Source organism: Perognathus longimembris, chromosome 3 (genome assembly GCF_023159225.1).
Source record: "Perognathus longimembris pacificus isolate PPM17 chromosome 3, ASM2315922v1, whole genome shotgun sequence".
In the NCBI taxonomy this organism is placed as follows: Eukaryota; Metazoa; Chordata; class Mammalia; order Rodentia; family Heteromyidae; genus Perognathus; species Perognathus longimembris.
Window position 1 is genome coordinate 60,798,832 of NC_063163.1, and position 25,807 is coordinate 60,824,638.

The following is a 25,807-nucleotide window of genomic DNA, read 5'->3' on the forward strand; positions in this document are numbered from 1 at the left end:
CCTGGGGCTTGGGCCCAGGGCCTGGGCACTGTCCCTGGCTTCTTTTTGCTCAAGGCTAGCACTCTACCACTTAAGCCACAGCACCATTTCTGGCCTTTTCTGTTTATGTGGTGCTGAGGAATCGAACCCAGGGCTTCATGTATGCAAGGTACACACTCTACCACTGAGCCATATTCTCAGCCCCTTTCTTCTTCTTCCTCCTCCTCCTCCTCCTCTTCTTCCTCCTCCTCCTCCTCCTCCTCCTCCTCCTCCTCCTCCTCCTCCTCCTCCTCCTCCTCCTCCTCCTCCTCTTCTTCTTCTTCTTCTTCTTCTTCTTCTTCTTCCTCTTCTTCTTCTTCCTCCCTCTCCTCCTCCCCCCTTCTCTTCCCCCTCCCCCTCCTCTTCCCCCCTCCCCTTCCCCCCTCCCCCTTCTCCTCCCCCTCCCCCTTTCCCCCCTCCCCCTCCCCCTTTTCCCCCTCCTCCTCCCCCTCCTCCCCCTTCTCCTCCCCCTCCTCCTCCCCTTCCTCTTCCCCCCCTCCTCCTCCCCTTCCTCTTCCCCCCCTCCTCCTCCCCTTCCTCTTCCCCCCTTCCTCCCCCCTCCTCCCCCCCCTTCCTCTTCTGAGGCTTGAACTCAGTGCCTTACTGTCCAGTTGGCTTTTTCTCTCAAGGCTAGTGCTCTGCCACTTGAGCCATAGCTCTGCATTCAGCTTTTTTTTTTTTCTTTTTGTCTGTCATGGGGCTTGAACTCAGGGCCTGGGTGCTGTCCCTAAGCTTTTTTATTGTTGTTTTGCTGAAGGCTAATTTTCTACCACTTTGAGCCACAGCCTTATTTCAGGTTTTCTGGTGATCATTGGAGGTAAGAGTCTAAAGGACTTTCCTGCCTGGGCTGGCTTTGAACTATAATCCTTAGATCTCAGCCTCCTGAGTGGCTAGGATTCCAGGCATGAACCACCAGCACTGCTGGTGGCTGCTTCTGGTTTTTTGATGGTTAATTGGAGATATGTCTCACGGACTTTCCTACCCAGATGGATTGGAACCTTGATCCTCATATCTCAGCCTCCTGAGTAGCTAGGATTACAGGATTCTATATAGTTTTAATTTAGACATTTCTGTCATACCTATACAAACTGTGTACCTATTTGCCTTCCAGCCCAAGATAACCACTGACCCACTTCCTGTCTTCATAGACTACCCTTCTGGACAACTCAGTGTGTCCTTGGCATCGTACATCATGATCAAACATCATTCTCTACCACACTGCTTTTAGAGCTCATCCATGCTGGAGCACTGTTATGAATCCATAGCTGGGTAGGGTCCCTCTGCCCCACTTACATAGGAATTGTAGAAAGATGAGTGGTAGGTAGCTCCTTCAGTTATTCCCTGGCAGGTTTTTGTGATGGTGGTAGATGACAGTGGGCAGTGACGGGTGACGTCCTCTGTTGTTGCAGGTCTTATATGGGCCTGGGGTGTCAGGATTCTTAGCTCTACACACATGTGACAGCTCCTGTGCCTCTGAGAGCCAGAATTCTTGGCAGTTTTCCCATCTCATCTGTCAGCATGCACAGTGTGTGACAGCTGGCAGCAAGTGTTAGCAGCTCTCACACTTTGCATGTTGGAATCTGCAGTGCTTGACAGCCTGTGACAAGAATTACAGCTGTCTTCCTGCAACCTGGTCCACAGTCTGTCCTACTTCTGGCTCATTGATTTTACCCTGGCCACTGCCATCGTTGTTACTATTACTGCTAAGACCAGAAGTGCTAATGTCACACTTGCCTAGATTGGCTTCACTGCGGCCCTAGAGATTAACAAGACTAAGGCCACTGCTGCTATTGCTACTGCCTCTGCTCTGCTTTTCTCTCTCTCTCTCTCTCTCTCTTTTTTTTTTTTTTTTTTTTTTTGGCCAGTCCTGGGGCTTGGACTCAGGGCCTGAGGCCTGAGCACTGTCCCTGGCTTCTTCCCGCTCAAGGCTAGCACTCTGCCACTTGAGCCACAGCGCCGCTTCTGGCCGTTTTCTGTATATGTGGTGCTGGGGAATCGAACCTAGGGCCTCGTGTATCCGAGGCAGGCACTCTTGCCACTAGGCTATATCCTCAGCCCCTGCTTTTCTCTTCATCTTACTCACTTATCTTATTTACTCATGATGAAAATCAAAAGTTGGATAGAAAGATCCCTTGAGAGAAGGCTTTTCTGGGCTTATTGCTGCAATACCAGGAGGCAGCACAGGAAAGTGTCACCCAGTTGGCTCACAAGTGAACCCAACAGCCTGCTTTTATAACCAGAAGGGATGGTGGCAGGGGGTCTTCACTGATCATGCATGGTGGCCCATTTATGCAACTGAAGGGCTGTTTGTACTTATGATAGCCTAATTCCTACCACTAGTCTCATGCAAATGAAGATAGTTTTTGCATCAGTCACAGCCCAGTTCCTACCACCAGTTGGAATAGCAATCTGTGCAAATGAAAGAGTGTATTTACACCAATCACAGCCCAGTTCCTTTAACCACTTACAGCTGCATCCTATGTAAATGAAGGACTGTGTTTGCACCAACCACAGGCATGCTGGGGAAGGAAGTGCTCCTCCCCTCTGGCTTAGGCAGAAATGGCTGCTGTTTTCTGAGACTTATGTTAGTAAAAAGTTAGGTGAAAGCTATTTACTGGGACAGTGAGTGCCTTTAGAAGTCACAGTTGAACATTGGTAGCAAGCAGCCTGAATAGCTTCAGCTGCTGGTACTGGCTGATAGTTCTTCCTTCAAAGTAACCCTGGACCCAGAGAAAGGTTTTACAGCTCTTCATTAGGAATCAGAATCACCCCAGCCCCTGACAGCTCAGCATGTTGAAAGAAAAGGATAAACATTAAAAGGGGTGCTTGCAAAAAAGGATTTATGTGTAATATTAGCAGTGCTCTTTAACACTTAACCTCTGCTTCACTACTCTAGGGAGAGATGGGTCACTACAGTCTCTTCAGCAATATTTACTTTTATAAAAATAAGTGATTCCTTCATTGTTGACCCTTTTGTTGTATCTTTCAATGTATTTACTTTATCCTTACCTTAAAAACATAGATAAGGCTGTCATTTTGTTGTTATTCATTCATTCTGGGTTGTTTTTTTTTGGAGGCAGGGTCTCACATGCAGCCCAGACTAGGCTTGAACGTGAGATTCTCCTGCTTCAGCCTCCCGAGTGCTGAGAGTACAGGTGTGCACCACAATACCTTGTGTATGAGTTTACTTTTTAATTCTTCTAGGAAAGGTATTTGTTTCTTCTAGAAAGGTATTTGTCATCTAATTTTGTGTAAGAATTGGCTCTTCCATTGGGCCCTATAGTCTCTTTTGCTTGTAGAGCTGCCTAGGCAACTAGATCTGTGGCCCCAAACCTGTAAATATTTTGCCCATTACCATAAAGAGCAGATGATACTGCTGAGAATGAGACTTAATGTGTGTGTGTGTGCACACGCATGCACATGTGCAAACACACCAATACTGGGCTTCAAACTCAGCATGTTCTTGCTTGGCTTTTTCACTCAAGGCCAGCCATTCTACCATTTGAGCCATACCTCTATCCAGATTTTTGCTGGTTAATTGAAGATAAGATTCTCATAGACTTCTGTCTGGGCTGGCTGCACACAGATTTTTCAAGTCTCAATCTCCTGAATATTTAGGATTATAGACATGAACCATCTGCGCCTAGCTTGAATGAGACATTCATTCTTGACTCTTGTTGGGAGTCCAGGGCATGCTGGATCTTTGTGGTCCACACCCGTTATGGTGAGATACTCTTATCAGACTCAGTCAGAGGCTTATATTCCTGTTTCCGCTTTGTGGGTGGGTCCTATAAACTACCATATTAGGAAGTGCCTGTGACTTCCTTTATATGTATAAATTGGAGAAGAACATTAAAATTGAGGTTTAAAAGTCGACGGGAGTGGGAGGATAGAAACTTTGCAAAATATAATAGATGCAGTGTCTGAAGACACAGGTAGGAGAAAGAGACTTGTCAAAGTTGTCAGGCTCTTTTATCTTTCATCTCTTTATATTTCTTATTATACAAGGAAAGAAATTTCCATCCATCAAAGGGAGCAAGGCACTGCCAGGAGATCTGAGTGCTCTGATGTGTGTACCTTCCTTGTGAGCAGAATAGGGTAGAGCAGAAGTGTCCTAGTCCTGTGTTCAAACAGGGCATTTGACAAAGAAAGAGAAACCTTACTTAAGAGTGATGTGTAGCCAGGTACCCGTCGCTCATGCCTGTAACCTAGCTATTTAGGTTTGTTTGTTTGTTTTGCCAGTCCTGGGCCTTGGACTCAGGGCCTGAGCACTGTCCCTGGCTTCCTTTTGCTCAAGGCTAGCACTCTGCCACTTGAGCCACAGTGCCACTTCTGGCCATTTTTCCATGTATGTGTTACTGGGGAATTGAACCCAGGGCTTCATGTATACGAGGCAAGCTCTCTTGCCACTAGGCCATATCCCCAGCCCTGTAACCTAGCTATTTAGGAGGCTGAGATCTGAAGCCAGCCTGGGGAGGAAAGTCTATGAAACAGTTATCTCCAAGCTGTGGTTCAAGTGGTAGAATGCTAGGATTGAGCAAAAAAGCCAAGGGACAATGCCCAGACCCTGAGTTCAAGCCCCAGGTTCATCACTACCTTCTTCTTCTTCTTCTTCTTCTTCTTCTTCTTCTTCTTCTTCTTCTTCTTCTTCTTCTTCTTTCTCCTTCTCCTCCTCCTCCTCCTCCTCCTCCTCCTCCTCCTCCTCCTCCTCCTCCTCCTCCTCCTCCTCCTCCTCCTCCTCCTCCTCCTCCTCCTCCTCCTCCTCCTCCTCCTCCTCCTCCTCCTACCTCCTCTTCCTCCTCCTCCCTCTCTTCTTCCCTCCCCCTCCCCTCTTCCTCCTCCCCCCTTTTCTTCTACCTTCTTCCCCTCCTCTCCCTCCTCTTCCTTCTTGTCATGAGGCTTTGAACTCAGGGCCTGGGTGCTTTCCCTGAGCTTTTATTTGCTGAAGAATAGTGCTATGTCACTTGGAGCCACAGTGCCACTTCTGGTTTTCTGGTGGTTAATTGGTGATAAGAGAGTCTCACAGACTTTCCTGTCTGGGCTGGCTTTGAACCATGATTCTCAGATCTCATCCTCCTGAGTAGCTAGGATTATAGGCGTGAGCCATTGGTGCCCAATCTAGCTCCTAGTTTTATGGTGAGATTTTCATTGTCAACGTCTCTCTTGCTGAATTTGGAGTTGACCTTGGGGTTGACACTTTCTCAGTGTCTCCTCCTCACAATAATGATATCCTCAATAAATCAGTGATATAAATGAGTGTCAAGGTAAGCATACAGGTAATAATTGGGCTTTTTTTCATATTGCTTCTTTGAATTGTACATGCAGATGCCTCAGAGGCACTGTCTACATTTCAAGTCTGTTTTGCTGACTGGCTAGTTGGTCAGGTGTCAGCCAAGAAAAGGCAGAGAAGCTGGGTACTGGGATCATGCCGATAATCCTAGCTACTTATCAGGCTGAGATCTGAGGATCCCCATTTGAAGGTAGCCAGGACAGACAAATCTGAGAGACTCTTAGCTCTAGCTAACCACTAAACAGCCCGGATTGGAACGTTGGCTCAAATGGTAATCAGCCTTGAGCAGAAAAGTCAAATGTGGGCACACAGCCTACTTAGTTCAATGAAGCCCCAGTACATACACACACACACACACACACACACACACACACACACACACACACACACGGAGGAACTTCTTGCTGCATTGCATCTAGGTGGCTCTATGCCTTTCTGCTTTACTCCAGTTCAAATGATGACTAGCTTGGTTGTCTTCCCAGGTGCTCGCAGCTGCCAGTGGCACTCAGCTGCTTATGTAACCACCCCAGGGGCAACCAGGGCAGTGATTGTTGCAAACCATCAAACTCGATTGCATCAGGATTCCTGCTCTAGGTGGGACTATTGGGACCAAAGTCATCATCACAGTAGTGAAGGTAGTTTCACAGTGACAACAGTAATTCATTTATGGGGGTTGAATCCTCTTGGCCCCGCTACCTTTCAGCGGCCTCACCTCTTAATCTCTCTTCACACAAGGGCAGTTAAGTTTCAATGTGAGGTTGTTAGTGTGTGTGTATGTGTGGGGTGTGTGTGTGTGTGTGTGTGTGAGAGAGAGAGAGAGATGGTTCTGGGACTTTAACTCAGGGCCTAGACACTGTCCCTGAGCTCTTATGCTCAAGGCTAGCACTCTGCCACTTGAGCCACAGCACCACTTCTGGTTTTCTGGTGGTTCATTGAGGAGGCTCACAGACTTTTCTCTCTGGGCTGTCTTCAGATCTTAGCCTCCCAAGTAGCTAGGATTACAGGTGTGAACCACAAGTGCCTGGCTAATAAATTTTATATGATCAGATGCACATAGGCATTGCACCTTTGTGTTCCTCTCCTAAGAATATCTTCCTTTTGTCTCACTGTGTGTGAATGTCTATCATCCTGTATATTTTACCATGTTTCAGTGTATATTAGTTCTAGCTTCTGCATATGAGAGAAAACATGCACCATTTTTCCTCTCTGAGCTTGGTTTACCTCACTTAACATGATTTGTTCTAGGTCCATCCATTTCTCTGCAAATGACATAATCTTATTCTTTCTAATGGCTGTGTAAAATCCCATTGTGCATAGGTACCACTTTTTTTTGATCCACTCATCTATTGTAGGGCATCTGGACTGTTATTATAAACATCCTGTTACATAAAAGCAATGCAGCTACATGCTGGTGGCTCATGCTTATATCCTAGTTGCTCAGGAGGCTCTGGTCTAAGGATTGTGATTCAAAGCCAGCCAGGGGCAGCAAAACCCATGACACTCTTATCTCCAGGGAAGCATAAAAAAAGCCAGAAGTGGAGCCGTGGCTCAAGTAATAGAGTGCTAGCCTTGAACACAAAAGCAGCTCGGGGACAACGCCCAGGCTCTGAATTCAAGACCCAGATCTGGCACAAACAATAAAAACAAAAATAAATGAGTAAAAGCAATACAAGTCCACTCTGGTTAAACTCTGGATGCACAAGGCCCAGGCCTTCTTAGTGGCATCTGTGTTGGTTGTACCATCAGGCCTTCTGAGCTTGTGAATTCCATGATGCAAGTTTCCATATTCAGGCCCTGCTGCCTCCAGCTAGCAGACATTGTTTTTGCTCCAGTGACCTTCAAAGGGCCTCCAAGATTAGAGCCACCCATCTGGAAAACACTCATCGCTGTGAATTGGCCAATAGGAGGTGGCCTAGGCTCAGTGGTGACGTCATTCTTGGCATTGATTGCAGGCCATGGGGTAGTCCTGGCGAGAAACTGTGGCCATTGCTCCATGGGGCAGGTGGAAGACAGGGGCTGCATTCCAGGAAGTGGAGACAAAGCCATCTTCAGAGCTGCAGCTGGCACATTTCCATGCATGCTTCTTTGTACCCCTACATTTAAGAGTGTATATAGAGGTTTTATTGAGAGTTGGGCATCCTGCCCAACGAAGAAAACATTACCTGCCTGCTCCCTGCTCCCTGTTCTCTCCCCTGTCTCCATTTTAGAAATAAAAGGATGATTTTCCTCTTAGGTCTAAAACATACCTTTGCAAATCTTCATTTTCTCTACCCCATCACCCTAGAGAATTGACAAAGCAAACATTCACCTGTCAGAGAAACACCAGTAGGGCCCATAGGAATGTGGTTTAGCCCAGTAACCCAGAGAAGCAAGCCAAACAGTCAGGCATGTGCTTAGAGAAACAGGCCCCTTTCCCAATCATACCTAGTTGCCCACATTGAAGGCTTTTCTGTCTTTTTTAAAAACAAAAACTGTATTTCCAGTTTGTAAGCATTTTACTTCAATGGTTGTTTCAGTTCCATTCGGTAGCCAAGGCTGATCTGGAATTTACTGTGTTCCCTAGGCTGGCCTGCAACTTGAGCACCTCCTTGCCTCAGTCTCCCCCATCCTGGTGTGGGATTCCATGCGGGCACTCCCACGCACAATTGCTTGACTTTTTCACTGAAGGCTCCTGGCTCCTTTGAAGGGCCCTTTCTCTGACACTCACTTGAACAGGAGATATGCTGTATAGATCCATGGGTGATCCTTCCTTTTTTTTTTTTTTTAATATCAGTATTGGGACTTGAACTCAGTGCCTGGGTGCTGGCACTTAGCTTTTTTTTTTTTTTTCCTTCAAGACTAGTGCTTACCACTTGAGCGAGAGCTCCATTTCTGTCTTTTTTTCTTTCTTTCTTTCTTTCTTTTTTTTGGGGGGGAAGTGGGTGGAGGTGGTTAATTGGTGATAAGAGTCAGACTTTCCTGCTTGGGTTGGTTTCCTACCTTGATCCTCAGACCTCAGCTCCTAAATAGCTAGGATTATAGGTATGAGCCATTAGAGCCTGGAACTTTTTTTTTCTTAATCACATTTGTCTCAGCATAATTGAAAAGACGGAAAGTAAAATGTGAGAGAAAGGAGGGGGAGGGTGGTTGTTAAGCTTTTACTCTTGCCAGGTCCTGGGTCCTGATCTCTTGGGAGTTGATCTCGAATGTTTCCTTGCACTGTGGGTCAGGGGACTCAGGCTTCGCTCTGTCATTGTTTCATATTCCAGCGTGCTTTTTTCCATGTTATATTTACTTTCTTTTTTGCCTGTTGTATGGGGACTGGGGCTTGAATTCTGGTCCTCTCATTCTTGCATGGCTTTTTCTCTCAAGGCTGGCACTCTACCCACTTGAGCCACACCTTCCCTTCCAGCTTTTTGCTGGTTAGTTGGCGATAAAAGACTTGTGGACTTTCCTGCCTGGGCTGGTTTTTGAACTGCTCTCTTCATGTCTAAGTAGCTACTATCACAGGCATGAGCTATCAATGCTGGCTAAGTATCCCATTTTTTAGAATTTATATCAACATGTTACAGAAATCTTGCTTGTCTGTTTAACCTGATAAGTATTTCTGAATTTTAAGAATTCATTTAAATTTTTTGGTCAAAGTTTTTTTTTTTTTTTTTTGGCCAGTCCTGGGGCTTGGACTCAGGGCCTGAGCACTGTCCCTGGCTTCTTTTTGCTCAAGGCTAGCACTCTGCCACTTGAGACACAGCGCCACTTCTGGCCATTTTCTGTATATGTGGTGCTGGGGAATTGAACCCAGGGCCTCATGTATACGAGGCAAGCATTCTTGCCACTAGGCCATATCCCCAGCCCCAAAGTTTTTGTTTTTTCTTTTTTTCTCAACTCCTACTTGAACTCAGAGCCTGGTCCCTTTTGTGTTTTCAAGGCTACTGCTCTACCACTTGAGGCACAGCTCTACTTCTGATTTTTTTTTTCTGGTTAATTGGAGATAAAAGTTTTATAGACTTTCCTGTCCAGGCTAGCTTTGAACCACAATCCTCAAATCCCCACAGTAGCTAGGATTACAGGCATGAACCACTGGCTTATAGAATCCCTGGTGTGCCTGGGAAGAAATGTTCTATTGTAAAGTTGACACACTAAGAATCCAGCTTATCCCCAGCTTCATTTCACAATATCTCCATTTAAAGTTCTTTCTTGTAGTTCTCTCTGGCACAGCTCCCATGATTTACCAGACTTGCTATAAATGCACTAATTGAATTTCAACCCTTGTCAGTTAAGAGACATTAACGCATTAATTCTAAATAATGTGATTTGGTAGGTTATTCAGAGATTACGGGAAAGGCTTACTCTCTGTGATTTTCACTTTCATCGTAACTAGTGCAAAACAGTGTTTAGCTCATGAGCAAAGCAGTAAGTTGTGAGATGCTTGCATGCGCGCGCGCGCGCGTGTGTGTGTGTGTGTGTGTGTGTGAGTGTGAGAATACTGGGGCTTGAACTCAGGGGCCTGGGTGCTGTCACTTAGCCTTTCTTGCTTAAAGCTGGCATTCTACCACTTGAGTCACAGTGCCATTTTTGTTTTTTGGCTTTGTGGTGGTTAATTGGAGATGAGTCTCATGGACTTTTCTTCTAAGGCTGGCTTTTAACTGCAATCCTGAGATCTCAGCCTTCTTAGTAGCTAGGATTACAGGCATGAGCCACCAGCACCCCACTTGGAGAATTGCCTTTAATGCATTTGCTCTTTTATTGATCAGATTAGGACAGATTTCTAAACCCACTTTCCTGTTCATTTTCACCTTATTATACCAAGCATCTTCCATCTCTTGCTCTGCTTCCAGTGTCCAGTCTGTTAAGGACTGGCCCAATTCTAATCTTCATTGTTCCCATATCGTGGGCAACTTCTTAGCACTCACTCCAGCCTGCTGCCTCCCACTTGTACCCTGTGTTCCTGGATGTTCTTTGCCCATTTCTTAGTGTCTTGAATACATTATGGGGACTTCTCTGATCCTGGTGCCCAACAAAGGCTCATAAACTGATTAGTTGGCTGATACAAGATGTAACTATTAGGACCTCTTATTTTAGTGGCAGTGGAGTTTGAAGTCAGGGCTTCACATTTACTAGGCAGGTCGGTAATCTACCACCTGTGAACACATCCCTCTTTTGGGCAGAACTAGGATTTGAACTAGAGTCCTTGTATTTGCTAAGCAAACACTACTACTTGAGCCACTCCACCAGCTGCAAGTACCTAATTTATAGATGGTGCAGCTTATTGAAATGGGACTTACTGAAGGTTATACGACATTACTGTTTAGCATTTAGGCACAAACTCTGTTTTCTTCCCACGCACCCTCCCTCCCTCTCTTTCTTTCTTTGTACTTGGACTTGGATTCAGGGCTTGTATCACCCCTGGATCTTGAATAGCCTGGGTGCTGTCAAGGTTAGCACTCTGCCACAGCTCCACTTCCACTTTTTTTTTTTTTTTGTAGTTCATTGGAGATGAGTCTCATGAACGTTCCTGCCCAGGCTGGCTTCAAACTGTGCTCTTCAGATCTCACCTTCCTGAATAGCTAGTATTACAGGCGCACAGCTCTACTTCCAGCTTTTTGATGGTTAATTGGTGATAAAAGTTTCTTGGACTTTTTTGCCTGGGCTGGCTTAAAATGTTCATCCTTAATCTAAGCCTCCTAAGCAGCTAGGATTATAGGTATGAGTTATTAGCGCCTGGCCCCTGTCTTCTATGAAACATTCACAACTATCCAATATGATTTAAATCAAGGGCTTGTCTGCCCTTAACACAGGGCTCCTCCTGGGTTATAGAAGGTCTCATAGTGCCCTCTAGTGGTAATACTTATAATTGTCCAGCCCAGTTACATGGCAGGAATTCCGCCCTTTCTTACATGTCCAATGCAAGCAAGTCAGGATACAGTCATTACTAATTACTATGTAATCATTCATTGCCTGCACAGTGGATTTAAATGTTTAAATTCTATAGTTCATTGCAGGATTCTGAGACACCAAAATAACCATACCTCCCAGAGTTGGAGAAGGCAGACAGAATACTGAATGTTGGACTTATTTTGGAATTGGTTACATTTCACATCTGGTCTCAGTGGGGAAGTGACTTAAGACTTTGATTAGATCTGGCACTGTGACTCAAGCCTGTAATTCTAGCTACTCAGGAAGCAGAGTTCTGAGGATCATGGTTCAAAGCCAGTCTGGACAGGAAAGTCTATGAGACTCTTATCTTTCATAAACTACTCAAAAAATAGCTCAGAGACAGCATTAGGCCCCAAGTTCAAGCCCCAGGGCCAGCATGAAAGAGAGAGACAGACACAGACATAGACACAGAGAGACAGCGTGGGGGAGGGAGAGGAAGGAAGGAAGGAAGGAAGGAAGGAAGGAACTGGCATGTAGAGAAAATAAGACATAGTTCTCTTTGTATAAGACTAAATTCTACACTTGGGAAGAGAGAAATCTAACCTCAAGGTCTTTCTACAATTTCCTCTTCCTCCTGAATATTGGCTGGAGGTAAAGGCCTGGACAGGCATCTGATGAAAGCTGGAATTTGATTTGCCAGGGTCATGAGTTGCTGGAGTTGATGTCAGGTGCTTGGGATGCAAATCCCAGCTGTGCTTATCTCCTTGCTGTTTAGGTTTCTGGTGTGTGTGTGTGTGTGTGTGTGTGTGTGTGTGTGTGTGTGTGTGTGTACCAGTACTAGGGCTTGAACCTAAGGCCTCACACTCGTGATTGGCTTTTCTGCTTAAGGCTAGTGCTATGCCACTTGAGCTTTCTACTTCTGGCTTTTTGCTGGTTAATTGGATATAAGAGTCTCCTGGACTTCCCCAACTGGCTTTAAATTGTGAATCTCAGATCTCAGCCTCCTGAGTGGCTAGGATTATATGCCTGATATACCAGTCCCTTTGCTTGGGTATATTTCAAAGTAGTTGTAAATAGATTTTGATATTTGATAATAAAAGATTCCTGGAAATTCAAATAAAGAGAAGACAGTCTTTATTTGTCTTTTCTTTTTTTAAAATTGAGATAGAATCTCATCATGTAGCCTAAGCTGGCCTCCAACTTTCAATCCTCCTGTCTCAGTCTCCCAAGTCCTGAAATTACAAGTGTGCACCATCCTGCCTGGAAAGAAGGCAGTCTTCCATAATATCTTGACATCATCATTCTAACAGTCCCCCCTCCCTAAAGATTTTACTTAAAATATGCTTCAGCTAATTTGTCTCACTAGTATGTTGAAAACAGGGCCTGAGCATTGTCTCTGAGCTTTTTGGCTCAAAGCTGGCACCCTGCCACTTGAGACATAGCTCCACTTCCAGCTTTTTGGTAGTGACTCAGCCTCTTAAGTAATTAGGATTACAGGCACGAGCCACCACACACAGCTATTTTTTTTTAAAGCATAGACTTGCATTCCTCAATTCATTATGAGGTGAATTGTCAAAAAAACCAAATCCCCAAGGTTTAGTTTTAAAGTAGTATTTGTTAGATTAGCCCTGTATTTTTCCTGTTTCTAACTGATAAGCAAAACCATTAGCTTCTGATTGTGGAGGCTCCTCTGAGGGAGCAGTGACTAAATGTCTGCATTTTAAATTTTTTTCTGTTGCAGGTGGTGATTGAGTCTGGGGACCCCAATGAGCAGAGCAAGTTTGAGAGCTGGACCAGGGAGTCCTTGGTAAAGATGTGGACCTGCCACCCCCAAACACAAACGCACAGGGCCATCTGAACCAGGCTGCCCTGTGGCCACAGGTGCCCAGCCTGAAGAACATGACCACAGCCCAGGATGGCCATGGACAAGGTCCTGCTGCCCCTTGTTCAGCCTCTGATCCCAAGGACCTCAAGACGGTGACCTCGCCAGTGTGTCAGAATGGAGGGTCCGGACACAGCCAGGGCAGTGACACCGAAGGTCCAGAAACCAGGCTCGGCCCTTCTTCCAAGCTGGTGCGTCTTTTCTCTGTAAACCGGAAGAGAATGAATGCTTACCCGGAGAGGCCCCGCTCCGTGGTCATGATGGGCAATTCCTCCACGTGGAATGCCCTGGCATCCTTCCGGAAGATGGGATCTTTCAAAAAACTGAGGGCCTCTGTCCTACAAGGAATTCAGAACCGGGAGGGGGCAGATTCTTCCAAAGAGGAAGTTTGGGAGCAGGAGGTGAGCAGTGCCATCCCGAATGGTGCCATTGTGGGAAGTCATGGGAACAGGGGCCCTACTGGGGGACAGATGAGTGACCCACCCAGCGTTGGGGAGGAGGCAGTGTCTGATTGCTCAGACCCAGAGGATGAGGACGCGTTCCAGAGAAGCACGCACCGATCCCGCAGTATCCGCAGGGCTTATGGCCTGGGCCGCATCAGCCTGCTGGACTCTGACAAGCCCCTTCTCCCCCAGGGCTCTGCCAAACCCCTGTCCCTTCCCAGCCAGGAGCCCACCCTGTGTGAAATCCTGGTGAGGGACCCTGACAGCCAAAGCAGCTTGTACAGAAGGAGCAAGAGCACGGACAGTTTAAACTTTCTGAAGAAGAGTTCCTTTAAACGGAAGTCCACCTCTAATCTCGCTGACCTCCGGGTAACCGGGGACAGCAAACTCGCGCCCCAAAGGACTCTCAGCAGCTCCTCTGCAGACTCGGAGAAGGCTGGCGGGGCAGAGAGAAGGACCAAACGCTGGAAAAGCCCCATAAGGGCCAAGGACTTCGATCGAGTCCTAAAGCTAGTGAGCAATGTGAAAGATTCCTCGTGGAAGAGAGAGGTTCCCAAGACTGGACCTCTAGCTCCAGGCGAGGCAGGCCTTCGGCTACAAACCCAGAGCCGATTGCATGATGACTATTCAAGACGTGTGTCCAGCAGCTCTGAGCAGGACCGGAGGCCCAGTGCCCCCAGTCGCAGCCCAGCCGCCACCCAGGGCCCTGCCATAGATGTTGATACTGCTGTGGTCCCTCTAAAATTGGAGCTCTCCCACCAATCAGGGAGCACCAGGCCCCATTCCTGCAATGTGCCATCCAGTCCTGATGACCAACAAGGCTGGACCAAAGTCTCTTCTGATGACGCCAGTGACCCTAGGCATGTTCTTACCCCGCTGCTACCCATCACACCCAAGCCCCAGAGTCCTCAGAGCCCCTGGGTGGGAAGTCCCAAGTGCCCTACCAGCCTCACTATGCTGTCCCTGAGTTCAGAGGATGGTGAAGACAGGATAAGAGATCCTGAACAGATGGAGTCAGCACCTGGGTCCTCCCAGGACTGGGCACCCACCCAGAATACTGATGAGGGTAGAGGTGAAGGTGGTGGCAGCCCTCCTCAGCCAGACTCAGAGGAGCAGAAGGAAGAGGTAAGGATTCATGTGGGGCTCCTGTTGTAATCCTGCTGTAGAGAGATTATTGTCCAGCAGGGTTCCCCTGCTCCCTGGGGACCTCGGTGCTACACTGACCCTCATTCAATTCCAGTGAATTTTGTCACACATGCTAGTGGAGATAGGAGCTGTCAAGTTGCTCTTTACTGAGTTCAGAAGTCATTTGGAGTTGGGTGTTAGTGGCCTGTGCTTGTAATCAGATAGTGGCCTGTGCTTGTAATCCGAGCTACTCAGGAAGGTGAGATGTTGAGGAACACTATTCAGAGCCAGCCTGGGCAGGAAAGTCTGTGAGACTTTTTATCTCCACTAAACCACACACAAAAAATTAGAAGCAGAAGTGTGGTTCAAGTGGTAGAGCACCAACCTTGAGTGAAAAAGCTACAGGACAGCACCTAGTCCCTGAGTTAAAGCCCCAATACAACAACTACAACACATATACATACACACATGAAGTAATTGCATTAGTAATTGTATCTAATGTATAAAATTCCTTATATGGCGTTTACTGTACTTTTCATTGCAAAGGTATTTATGGGCTAATATCTGTGTGCTGGTTTCTGGGGTAGGAGTCTGGGGGTTCCAGTTTTTTTCGTTTCTGACATAATTTTTGCTACCTGTATTGCTTTTCTTTATATTTTAAACTCTTACCTACATACTTTCCAATAGAGTTCTTATAAATGAAATTATTTGTGTTAAAATACTATAGTGTACGTGAGGTTTGTTTTGTTTCCTAGGAATAAATTAGAAGCATGCAGTTCAGTACCTGTCAACCCATGAAAAATGCTGATTCAAACAAATTTTTGTATTGCTGGTTGCCAGTGTTTTATGCCTACAATCCTAGCTAATCAGGAAGCTGAGATCTGAGGATCATGGTTCAAAGCCAGCTTGTGCAGGAAAGTCTATAAGACTCTTGTCTCCAATTAACAGCAAAAAAACAGAAGTTGAATTGTGGCTTAAGTGATAGAGCACTAGCCTTGAGCAAAATAGCCCAGAGACAGCACCTTTTATGCCAGGCCTGGCACAAAAAAAAAAAAAATAGAGCGAGATAGTTACTGTACTTATTTTTATTGTGTCACTTAAAGCATTTGGTGAATTGAAGCAGCTAATAACTGTCAGTGCTACAAGAACAATGTTTCTTTCACATCCTGTCCAATACCCAGATAGCTTCACTGTGGAATTCTCACACACACACCCTTTTTCTTTTAGTGTGGTACTGGGTCTTGAACTCAGAGCTTTGTGCTCTCACTTATCTTTTCACTCAAGGCTGGCGAGTGGGTTTTGGTTGGAGATTAAAAATCTCAACAGATTTTGTGTACCTGAGCTGGCTTTGAACCATGGTCCTCAGATTTCAGCCTCTTGAGTAGCTACGATTATAGAGCTGAGCCAGCAGTACCACGCTGGTTAGTATAACTTGTACAGATCATGGGCACAGAAGTAAGAGATAAAGTGAGGCCTCTCTGTGGTTAGGAAGGACCTGACTTAGACCTATGGACTTGGGCTTTAACTTCATTGTGCAGGTTGTAGGTAGCCTTTAATTTTCAAGAAAAATTTCTGCACTATAAGAGGATTTCTTACAGAAATATAAAAGCAGGAAATCAGATAATATGTCTAAATGTGTTCAAAGGAGCATTTAACTTTAACAGTTGAGTCATTCTCTGACTCGGTCTTTTCAAAAACACATTTTGCTTGTTCTGAAACATTTATGCTCATTATTATGCACAAAGATTCTCTTTTTATAGTAATGTTTCTGAATGAATCCTTGATATTTGACAGGCTGGAGAACTCCATCATATTAAAAATAACAAAACACCTCTAAGTTAGTCATGGTGTGGTGGCACGTGCCTCTAGTCCCAGCACTTAGAGCCAGAGGCCTGCCGGGTCCACAGAGTGAGTGGCTTCTCTTAAAAAAAACAACAAACAACATCCACAAAAGATAATAACCAAGAGTCTAGTACAAACCTAAAGAAATAGTAATATGCATAGAATTTTTAAGCTTTTCAGTGCCTCATTTCTGGAATGCATTGTCCCTAGTGAAAGAAGCTTTCCTTACTAGCAACAAAGGGGAGCGGGACATGGCTGCACACCCAGTGTTGGGGAGGCTGAGATGAGGCCTAGGAGTCAAAGGAAAGCCAGGACAATGCAGAAAGATCCCATCTCTAAAAAAGCAAAATAGAATCACACACCACGTAACTGAACAACAGTCACTTTGCCAAGTGTTTTGTGTTTCTTGAGGCTGGGGTTCACTGTGGACCCCAGGCTAGCCTCAGATGTGAGTTCACCCTGCACTACTAGCTTGTCAACTTCTCACAATACTCACATAGAATATTCATACATATTTATGATGTACAATATCTTAATTTGATACATGTATGTAGTATAATGATCAAATCAGGGTAATTAAATGTTTTCTTTGCCATTTGGGCGGGGGTGGGTGGGAGGTCTGGTACTAGGGCTTGAGCTCAGGACTTGAGCACTGTCCCTGAGCTCTTGTGCTCACTTGAGCCACGGCTCTACTTTTGGCTTTTGGTTGGTTAATTCGAAATACGAATCTCATGGACTTTCCTACCCAGACTGGCTTTGAACCATGATCCTCCTATCAACCTTCTGAGCAGCTTAGGTTATAGGCATGAGTTGCTGGTGTCTGGTGTTATCCTTCCTTTCCTTCCTTCCTTCCTTCCTTCCTTCCTTCCTTCCTTCCTCCCTCCCTCCCTCCCTCCCTCCCTCCCTCCCTCCCTCCCTCCCTCCCTCCCTCCCTCCCTCCCTTTCCTTCCTTTCAACATGGGGTCTCTTGGTGTTGCTCAGGTTGTCCTTAAAATTCTGGGTTCTTTCATTCCTCCTGAGTGACTCAGAGCACAGGTCTTGGCCACTGTGCTTTGCTCTGAATGTTAGTTTAGTTTAGTTTTTGGTGCCGGTCCCAGGGCTTGAACTCAGAACCTAGGTATTATCCGTGAGTTCTTTTTTTCCCCCTCAAGGCTAGCACTCTACCACTTGAACCATACCTCTACTTCCACATTTATTTCTGGTTAACTGAAGAATCAGATCTTAGCCTTTCTTTTTTTCTTTCTTTTTTTCTGTTGGTTGTGGGGCTTGAACTCTGGGCCTGGGCACTGTCCCTGAGCTCTTCAGCTCAAGGCTAGCGCTCTACCACTTGAGCCAAACGTCACTTCTAGTTTTCTGGTGGTTAACTGGAGATAATCTCATGGACTTTCGTGCCCAGGCTGGCTTTGAACCATGATCGTTCTATCTCAGCCTCCTGAGTAGCTAGGATTACAGGTGTGAGCTACTGATGCCTGAGTTATGAATTATTTTTATATGTTGAGTACAGTGGCTTTTTTTTTCTTTTTTGTGTAGAGCTGGGAATTGAACTGAGGATCTCACACATGTTGCACATGCTAGGCGAGCACTTCACTATTTAGCTACACCCAGTATATCATACTGCTACTCTATGTAGTAAGCATTTAATATTCATAACACACACTGGGCTGGAGTTATTGTTCATGTTAGAGAGCTTGCCTATCTTGCACAAAATGCTTGCACATAGCTTGGTGTTATGGCTCACACCTGTAATCCCAGTGACTGGGGAATCTGAGATCTGAGGATCACCATTCAAGGACATCCTAAGCAGACAAATCCGAGACTCTGCCCAATTTACTCAGCAGAAAGCTAGGAGTGGAGGTGTGGTGCCCCCAGCTTTGAGTGAAAAAAACAAGTGAGAGTGCTGAGTCCTGAGTTCAACACACACACACATGGTCCTATTTTGAGGTTTGGATCTGTGCAGGCAGGACCCATTTCCCATAGAACTTTCAGGGGGCCAAGGAACCAAACTCTTCTTTTCTTTCTTCATTTTCTTTTTGTTGCTGGATTTTTTTTTTTTTTTTTTGGTGGTGGTGGGGGGTGGTGGTGGTCTGGTGGTAGCCAGTGCATTTGGCATTCCTTTACATATGGACACATCACTCCAGTCTCTGTCTTCTTTTCTCCCAATTGTGTTTGTCTGTGTCTAGACTCCCTTATGAATAAACACCAGCCATTAGATTAGGCCAAAGCTCATCCAGGCCGACCCTATTGTAACTTGATTACATCTGCTAGTATCTAGCCTCAAAGTAAAACACATTCACACCTAGCCTGGAGCACAGGTTGCAAACTCCCACATATCATTTGAGGGACACATTTGAGTGAAAACTCTTGCTAATTGGCCCTTATACTTTTGTTGGTAATGTGTCCTAATAGACAATGCAAAATCAAGTTATTACTGTGTGTGTGTTACTTTATACTGGCACATGCAGGTGAGTGCCAGTACTGGGGTCTTGAACTGAGGGTCCCACTCTCTTGCTTATCTACTTTACTGGGGCTGGCTCTGGACCACTGAAACCACATCTTCACTTCTGGCTTTTTGCTAGTTAATTGGAAATAAGAGTCTCAGATATGTCTGCCCAAATAGCATTACAGGCTAGAGCCACCGGTGCCTGGCTGCAATTTTTTTCTTTTGGTCTTTGGGTTAATAATTTACTTTCATTATGTTTCCAAAGGAAAATATTTTGAGGCGTCTTGCTGGAGGGAACCATCCGTATTGGCTATTTCTATTTGAAAAGGGAGTAAAGAAATCCTGGAGAGGAAGCACATAGGCCTATTGCTTGGGAACGTACTTTTTGAAAGTATTTGGGGAAGCAAGAGTTAAAAGGGCAGAGTCTGCTTACAAAGGTTTATGACTGGGTGGCAATTGGCCATTCAAGCTTTCTGGAGTGATGGGAACTAGACCTGCTGAGTTGCTAGGCCGAGCTCTACCTGGCCCTTATTCCAGCTTGGAAAGGCCAAGGAGGCTTTCCTAGGGCACATAACATGAGCATGGTGGTCAACTGCTTGTTTCTTCAGTGTGTCTGCAGGTCCCCCTTACCCATGGCGAAGGCAGAGGTAGGTTGTCAGTGGGGAGGGGAAGATTTATTTGTTAGTCTGTGTGTGTTTGCCCTTCCAAGAGTAATGCCCATCCCAGGATATGAACCTGGGAAGTATTTTGGAAGTAAATAAGCTTTTCTTTAAAAAAATACTTTATGATATCTCACTAGCGTTTTTGTTTTTTTTTTTCCCCTAAAGTAAGGGATTTAATTCTCTTCTGGCTAAGAACCAGTGTGTGAATGTGAGCTTAACTCAAGTATTTCCCCTTTGATCTGACCTGTTTTTGTTTTATTTTGGTAGCTCTGAGGACTGAACCCAGAGCCATTTGCTTGGTAGGCAGGTGTTCTACTACTTGAGCTCAGCCCCAGGCCTCTCCTTTTACTTTTTTCTTTTTCTTTCTGAAAGTAAAATCTGTGTTTTAGTTTTCTGTCTCATTCTGTTAACCAACTTTTATCATTCCTAAAAGAGTTGATTTCTTTTAGAGATCAAGAGCCAGGCACTGGTGGCTCTTGCCTATGAGGTAGCTACTCAGGAGGCTGATATTTGAGGATCCTAGTTCTAAGCCAGCCTGGGCAGAAAAGGCCAGGAAACTCTTATCTCCAAATAACCAGCAAAAAAAACAGGAAGTGGAGGTATGGGTCAAGTGGTAGAGCCCCAGCTTTGAGGAAAGACAAGGGAAGGGAGACCCTGAGTTCAAGCCCCAGTACCAACACACACACACACACACACACACACACACACACACAGAGAGAAATAGTGACTGTTTTCTCCTTTCATGCCTTCAGTAGCATAAATACTAAAAGTCCAACCGCAGTGAGGTTTTAGCTTGTCAATGTACAGAGGTTGGAGAAGGAACCATCTCTCCCTCCCTTCCCCCTTGGCAGGCACAGTAGCCTGCTTTGGACACACCTACCTTTACCTAGCTCTGATTACTTCCTGATGTATTTCCTTGTTTTTCTCTTCAGTACGAAAGAACTGCTGTGTGTTACATAAGAACAAAATCAAAAGGAATGAAATCCTCCAGCTATAAGAAAAAAAAGTCTAAACTGACAAAAAGCAAAAAAAAACACCCCAAAACCCTCAAACCCTATTCATTCATTAGAATATTCTTTGCCTTTGCCTCTGATTTTGTTGAACTGTTTTTTTTTAGCATGTTCTTTCCATAGGATCATAATATAAATGGATTTGGGGTAGGGGGGCTGGGTACCTGAGTTGATTTAGTCATTTTCTATAACCATCCATAATCTAGTTTTCATATGTCAATGAGAAAAGGATTATTACTTCCTTTTTGTTGTTGTTGGTTTTGTTTTTGGTGGTTGTGGGGCTTGAACGCAGGGCCTGAGCTTTTTTGCTGAAGGCTGACACTCTATTACATGAGCCACAGCTCTGCTTTCTACTTTTTCAGGGCCTGGGCACTGTCCTTTAGCTTTTTTCTCAAAGCTGGTATTCTGCCACTTAGGCCACACCTCCACTTCTGCCTTTTTGCTGATTTGGAGGTAAGAGTCACAGACTTGTCTGCTTTGGCTGACTTCAAACCCCGGTCCTCATATCTCAGCCTCCATCTTTAGATTCAGCCTCCTGAGCAGTAAGGATTTTTGGCATGAGCCATCGGTGCCCAGCCTTCTTTGGCTCTGTATCACATGGCTGGTGACTGATACCTATTTGTGGGATACAGTATTTTGATTTTATACTTGTATACTGTGTAACAATTAAATTAGAGCAGTTAAATATTTGTTTCTTTTGCTACTTAGTAAATGTTTACATGCAGCTGACTCAAAATTAATCAGCCTGTTTCAGATTTCTGTTGTTTGTGACAAGAAATATGTCTTCTTGGGACTCCCTTCCCCAGTTAGCTTTCTTCTGGCCTAGCTAGTCTTGGGGGCTGAACTACTACCACTCTCTCTGCTCCCTGCCTGCAGGTGCCTCGGCTGTCTATCCTGTGGTTGCCTCTGTGCAGAAATCCCTTCTGTTTTTGGTTGTTCCATTGGCCTTCCTGTATGGCTTGACAGCTTTTCTTAGTTTTATTTTTGAAGAGTGTATTATAATAAGACAGTTGTGGTCGTGGGTGCCTGTAATCCCAGCATTGGGGAGGCAGAGGCAAGAGGGTCAAGAGTTGGAGATTGACCTGGGGTATATGATGAGACCTAGAGAGAGACAGACAAGAGAGACAGACAGAAAAACAGAATATGAAGTGAAGGCATCTGGGCCTGGCCTGCACACACACTTGCTATATCTGTTGTTGGCTGTCAGATTAACTCAATCTATTGCTTTGTCTTTCCATGTTCTCCACCCCTCTATTATTCAACAGCTTTTGGTGAGCTTCCTTTTGCCACCTCCATGCATAGTTGTCATGTCTTTTTATTTACTGTGATTCTTGTACCTTCTCCTCCATATCCCTCAAACAGTTCCACAGTTACAGTCATATATATATGTATATATACAGGTCTTTATAGTATCCGGACTTATATTTCTTTGGATATATACCAAGAGTTAACACTCTTTCTTTTTAGAAATCTCCATGCTGACTGCAGTAGTTTACATTCCCACCAACAGTTATGTATAAGGGTTTCTCTTTCCCCACATTCTTGCCAGGATTTATTGTTGTTTGTGTGTTTGATAATGGCCATTCTGATTGGGTGAGATGAAACCTCAGTGTTGTTTGATTTGCATTTCCTTTTTTGCCCAAGGATATTGAACATTTCTTCCTGTATTTATTGGCTCTTTGTACTTCTTTTGAGAATTATGTGTTTAGTGTATTTGCCCATTTATTAATGGGATTGTTGATTCTTTGAGAGTTTAGTGTATTAGGTATTCTGATAACTAGTCCCTTGTCAGATGTAGAGCTGGCAAAGATCTTCAGTTCTGTAGGTTGTCTATTCAGAGTGGTGACTATTCCTTTTGCTATGCAGGAGCGTTTTTAGTTGACACAATCCCATTGCATCTTCTATTTCATTATCAAGGACAGCTTTGGATAGTGGTACTCTTCTCTTCTAGCAGATGACCCTTCTTCCTACTGTTGTGCATATTTGGGAGATGCTTGCTATAAGTTCATTTTATCTAATCATAGTTCTGCTGGCTTTCTTATTGTCTCTTCTTGTGGCTCATCACTGGATCTCAAACATCACACTTACATTACAGATTTGTCTCGGCCTTAGATGCATTTGAGTCAGCTGCTGGTGGCTCACCTCTGTAATCCTAGTTACTCAGGAGGCTGAGATCTGAAGATGGTGATTGGAAGCTAGCCAAGGCAGGAAAGTCTGTGAGACTCTTATCTCCAGTGAACCACCTAAAAGCTGGAATGTTACTGTGGTTCAAGGAGTATAGCACTAGTCTTGAGCACAAAAGCTCAGGAACAGTGCCCAGGCCCTGAGTTCAAACCCAAGGACTGCTACACACAAAAAAGAGGGATTTGGTTGTTTTGTTTTTTGAATTATATTTTGGGGTTACACTGGTGAGAATTATTTTAGGTAAACCAATCAAGAGATCTTGAGGCCAGGGTGGGCAAAGAGTGTTGGCAGATGCTCATTGCTAGTTGACACCTGCTTGGATCTAGGAGCTCACCTAACCTGTTGGTTTGAAAAGGTGACTAAGGACACTTGGAGGCCCAGCTCAGCCCAGAATGAGGAGCCCACCGAGGCACCCCGAATCTCCAAGCGGAGATGGGGCTCAGGAAGGCGTACCCGGCCACGGCCACTGTCTGACTATGGCCAGCTGGCCACCCGAAGTCTATCCATTCCTGAAGACACCGTTGCTGTGGATCCCCCGGGGGAAGACCACGTGGATGGGGCACCAGGACTGAGCAAGATCTCTACCAGCTTGGACAGCAGTGGCTCCACAGGCTGCACCAGGGGAGGCCGGAGAAGGCGCCCCATGTCTGTGATAGGAGGGGTCAGCCTCTATGGCACCAGCCAGGTGGAGGACATCGAGAATCTGCTAACCCAAGTAAGATCTGGCGTGTACCCACGGAGGTCACCAAAGACTTTTCAGCTTTCCACCTATATCTTCTCTGCAAACTAAGCCAGAAGGTGCTTTTCTTTCTTCCTGTTTCCTGGGTGGTGCCAGCACCTGCTTCCGGTCTTTCCCTTCTGATTCTGAAACCCATTCATGAATTCACACTAACCATCTAACATCTGGACATCTGCTCACCCTTCTGCCTTCTACCCTGCGATCTCAAATCAGGCTGGACTTTGCTGTGATATTAACAAGGGGAAGGGAGCCCAACATAAGCTGGGAACATCCTAAAGGAAGTGACAAGAGAGTAGCTCATGGTTAGAATGTTAAGACAGGGAGAAAATGCTGAAGAAATAGAAGGCCTGGAGCTAGAGCTTGGTGGTAGGGTATTTGTTAGTGTGCTAGACGTCTTGGGTTCCAACCCAGCACAGCAACGAGTTAATGACTGTATATTTTAAAAAACAAACAAATAAATAAGCTGGGCTTATTTGAGCCCGATGAGCCGATGGCTCATGCCTGTAATACTAGCTACTCAGGAGGCTGAGGTCTGAGGATTACAGTTAGAGCCAGCTTGTGTTGGAAAGTTTATGAGACTTATCTCCAATTAACTACTAAAAAACTAGACATGAAGTTGTAGCTCGAGTGGTAGAGTGCTAGAGTTGAGCACAAAAGCTCAGAGACAGTGCCTGGGCCTTGTATTCACGCTCTTCAAGCTCTAGAAATGGCACGCACGCACACACACACACACACACACACACACACACACACACACAATATGCTACAAGAAAATGCTAGCAAAACAATACCTTCTTATTTCCTTTAAAAGAGAAAGGTCCTCTCCTCCTATGTTTGTTTACAGTGCTGAGAATAGACTAAGGGCCTTAAAAATTCTAGCAGGTACTCTTACCACTGAACCACATCTCTAGCCAGGCACCACTGGCTCATGCCTGCTATTCATCCCTAGCTATTCAGGAAGTTGAGATCTGAGGGTTACAGTTGAAAGCCAGCCAAGGCAGACAAATCTGTGAGACTATCTCCAATTAGCCAAATGCCGCAAGTAGAGGTGTTACTCAAGTGGTAGAGCCCCAGCCTTGAGCAAAGAAAAGCTAAAATACAATGCCCAGACCCTAAGTTCAAGCCCCAGTACCAGCACAAAAATAAATAAAAAATAAATTTGAAATCTTATCTATGTCTGTCTATGAGCTTAACTGTCAGTTTATATTAAGCAAGCACTGTCTTCAAGTCTACAAATGTCACAGTGGTGTTGGAAGGGATATTTGAGGCTTCTGTAGGCTGGGTAAACTGAGGCTGAAGTTTGTGTCAGTTGTTTACTTCCTCCAAAGGTTGCCTCAGTCTCCTGGCAAGCCACTTCTTTTTTGCCCAGTGTTCTCACTGACATGTTTCCCTGACCCCTAAAATGAGATGAAACATGCCTAGAAACTTCACTTGGGAGAAGAGCACATTGCTGCTGAGCGAGGTGTAGTCTGCTAGTCTAGGCAGGGTTGGGAGATGTTCTGTCACATCTGTAGGTGGCTTCGAGGTGAGAACACAGGGCGCCTTGCTGCTGGGGTGGAGGAGGGTGTGGGGAGGGATGGAGGGGGGATGAGACTTCCTGCCACCTCTCACAACTTTTCATTTCCTTTCACAGCCAGCAGCCAGGCCTCCAGTGCCTGCTCACCAGGTGCCCCCCTACAAGGCTGTGTCAGCCCGCCTCAGGCCCTTCACCTTTTCCCAGAGCACCCCCATTGGGCTGGATCGTGTAGGTCGCCGGAGACAGATGAGAACATCCAATGGTGAGTCTCCTAGAACCTGTTTGTGACTGCTGTCTAGAGGCACAGTATTCCAATGGCTGAATCTTCCATGGCTGCCTCTCTTCTGGTATCTGAATACCTAAACCCAAGTACAGCAGGCTCTGAGTTTTGGGGCTCACAGTTTCCCCTCTAGGCCTCTCCTACTTTCTGACAAACCTGTGTTCTTTGGCTTAATATACACAGCCTTTCATTTCTACCTTCTTTACTGAAGTGCTCTGATCTGTCTGTGTCAGGGTCCAGCTTCTGCCCCCTGCCATTTTTGATTAACATAAATTGGTTGTATAAAGGCATTTCATTTTGAAATGTCCATCCATATAGATGCATTCTATGTGCCTTGTTCAGACTCGGCTCTTCTGTCACTCTCCCTCTTACCTCTCCTTTTCCCAGTCACAGTTAATTCCCCCTTTGGGAAGTGTGTCAGTCTTATGGAATTTGGGGCCACCTTAATTCTGTTGTTGTGTTGATCTTCTATAAAGACTATCTCCAGAAAAGGTCTGAGAGTGAAGTCTTCATCAGCTTT

At 45.4% G+C, this 25,807-nt stretch overlaps 1 protein-coding gene across 7 annotated transcripts in view; it reads left to right on the forward strand.

Annotated features, from left to right (window-relative positions):
- The window catches only part of Spata13 (spermatogenesis associated 13), a 120,405-nt gene that overhangs the window by 37,151 nt on the left and 57,447 nt on the right, over positions 1 to 25,807 (forward strand). For 3 of the 7 annotated variants that reach the window (XM_048341638.1, XM_048341634.1, XM_048341637.1), the window contains 3 exons: positions 12,906 to 14,614; positions 23,108 to 23,467; positions 25,125 to 25,269. In XM_048341638.1, the coding sequence (XP_048197595.1) occupies positions 13,064 to 14,614; positions 23,108 to 23,467; positions 25,125 to 25,269 (2,056 nt within the window). In that variant the 5' untranslated portion in view covers positions 12,906 to 13,063. Of the gene's footprint in view, positions 1 to 11,289; positions 11,397 to 12,905; positions 14,615 to 18,508; positions 19,544 to 23,107; positions 23,468 to 25,124; positions 25,270 to 25,807 lie in introns of those variants that run through there. The other 4 variants (XM_048341635.1, XM_048341636.1, XM_048341640.1 and 1 more) reach the window with 3 other exon arrangements.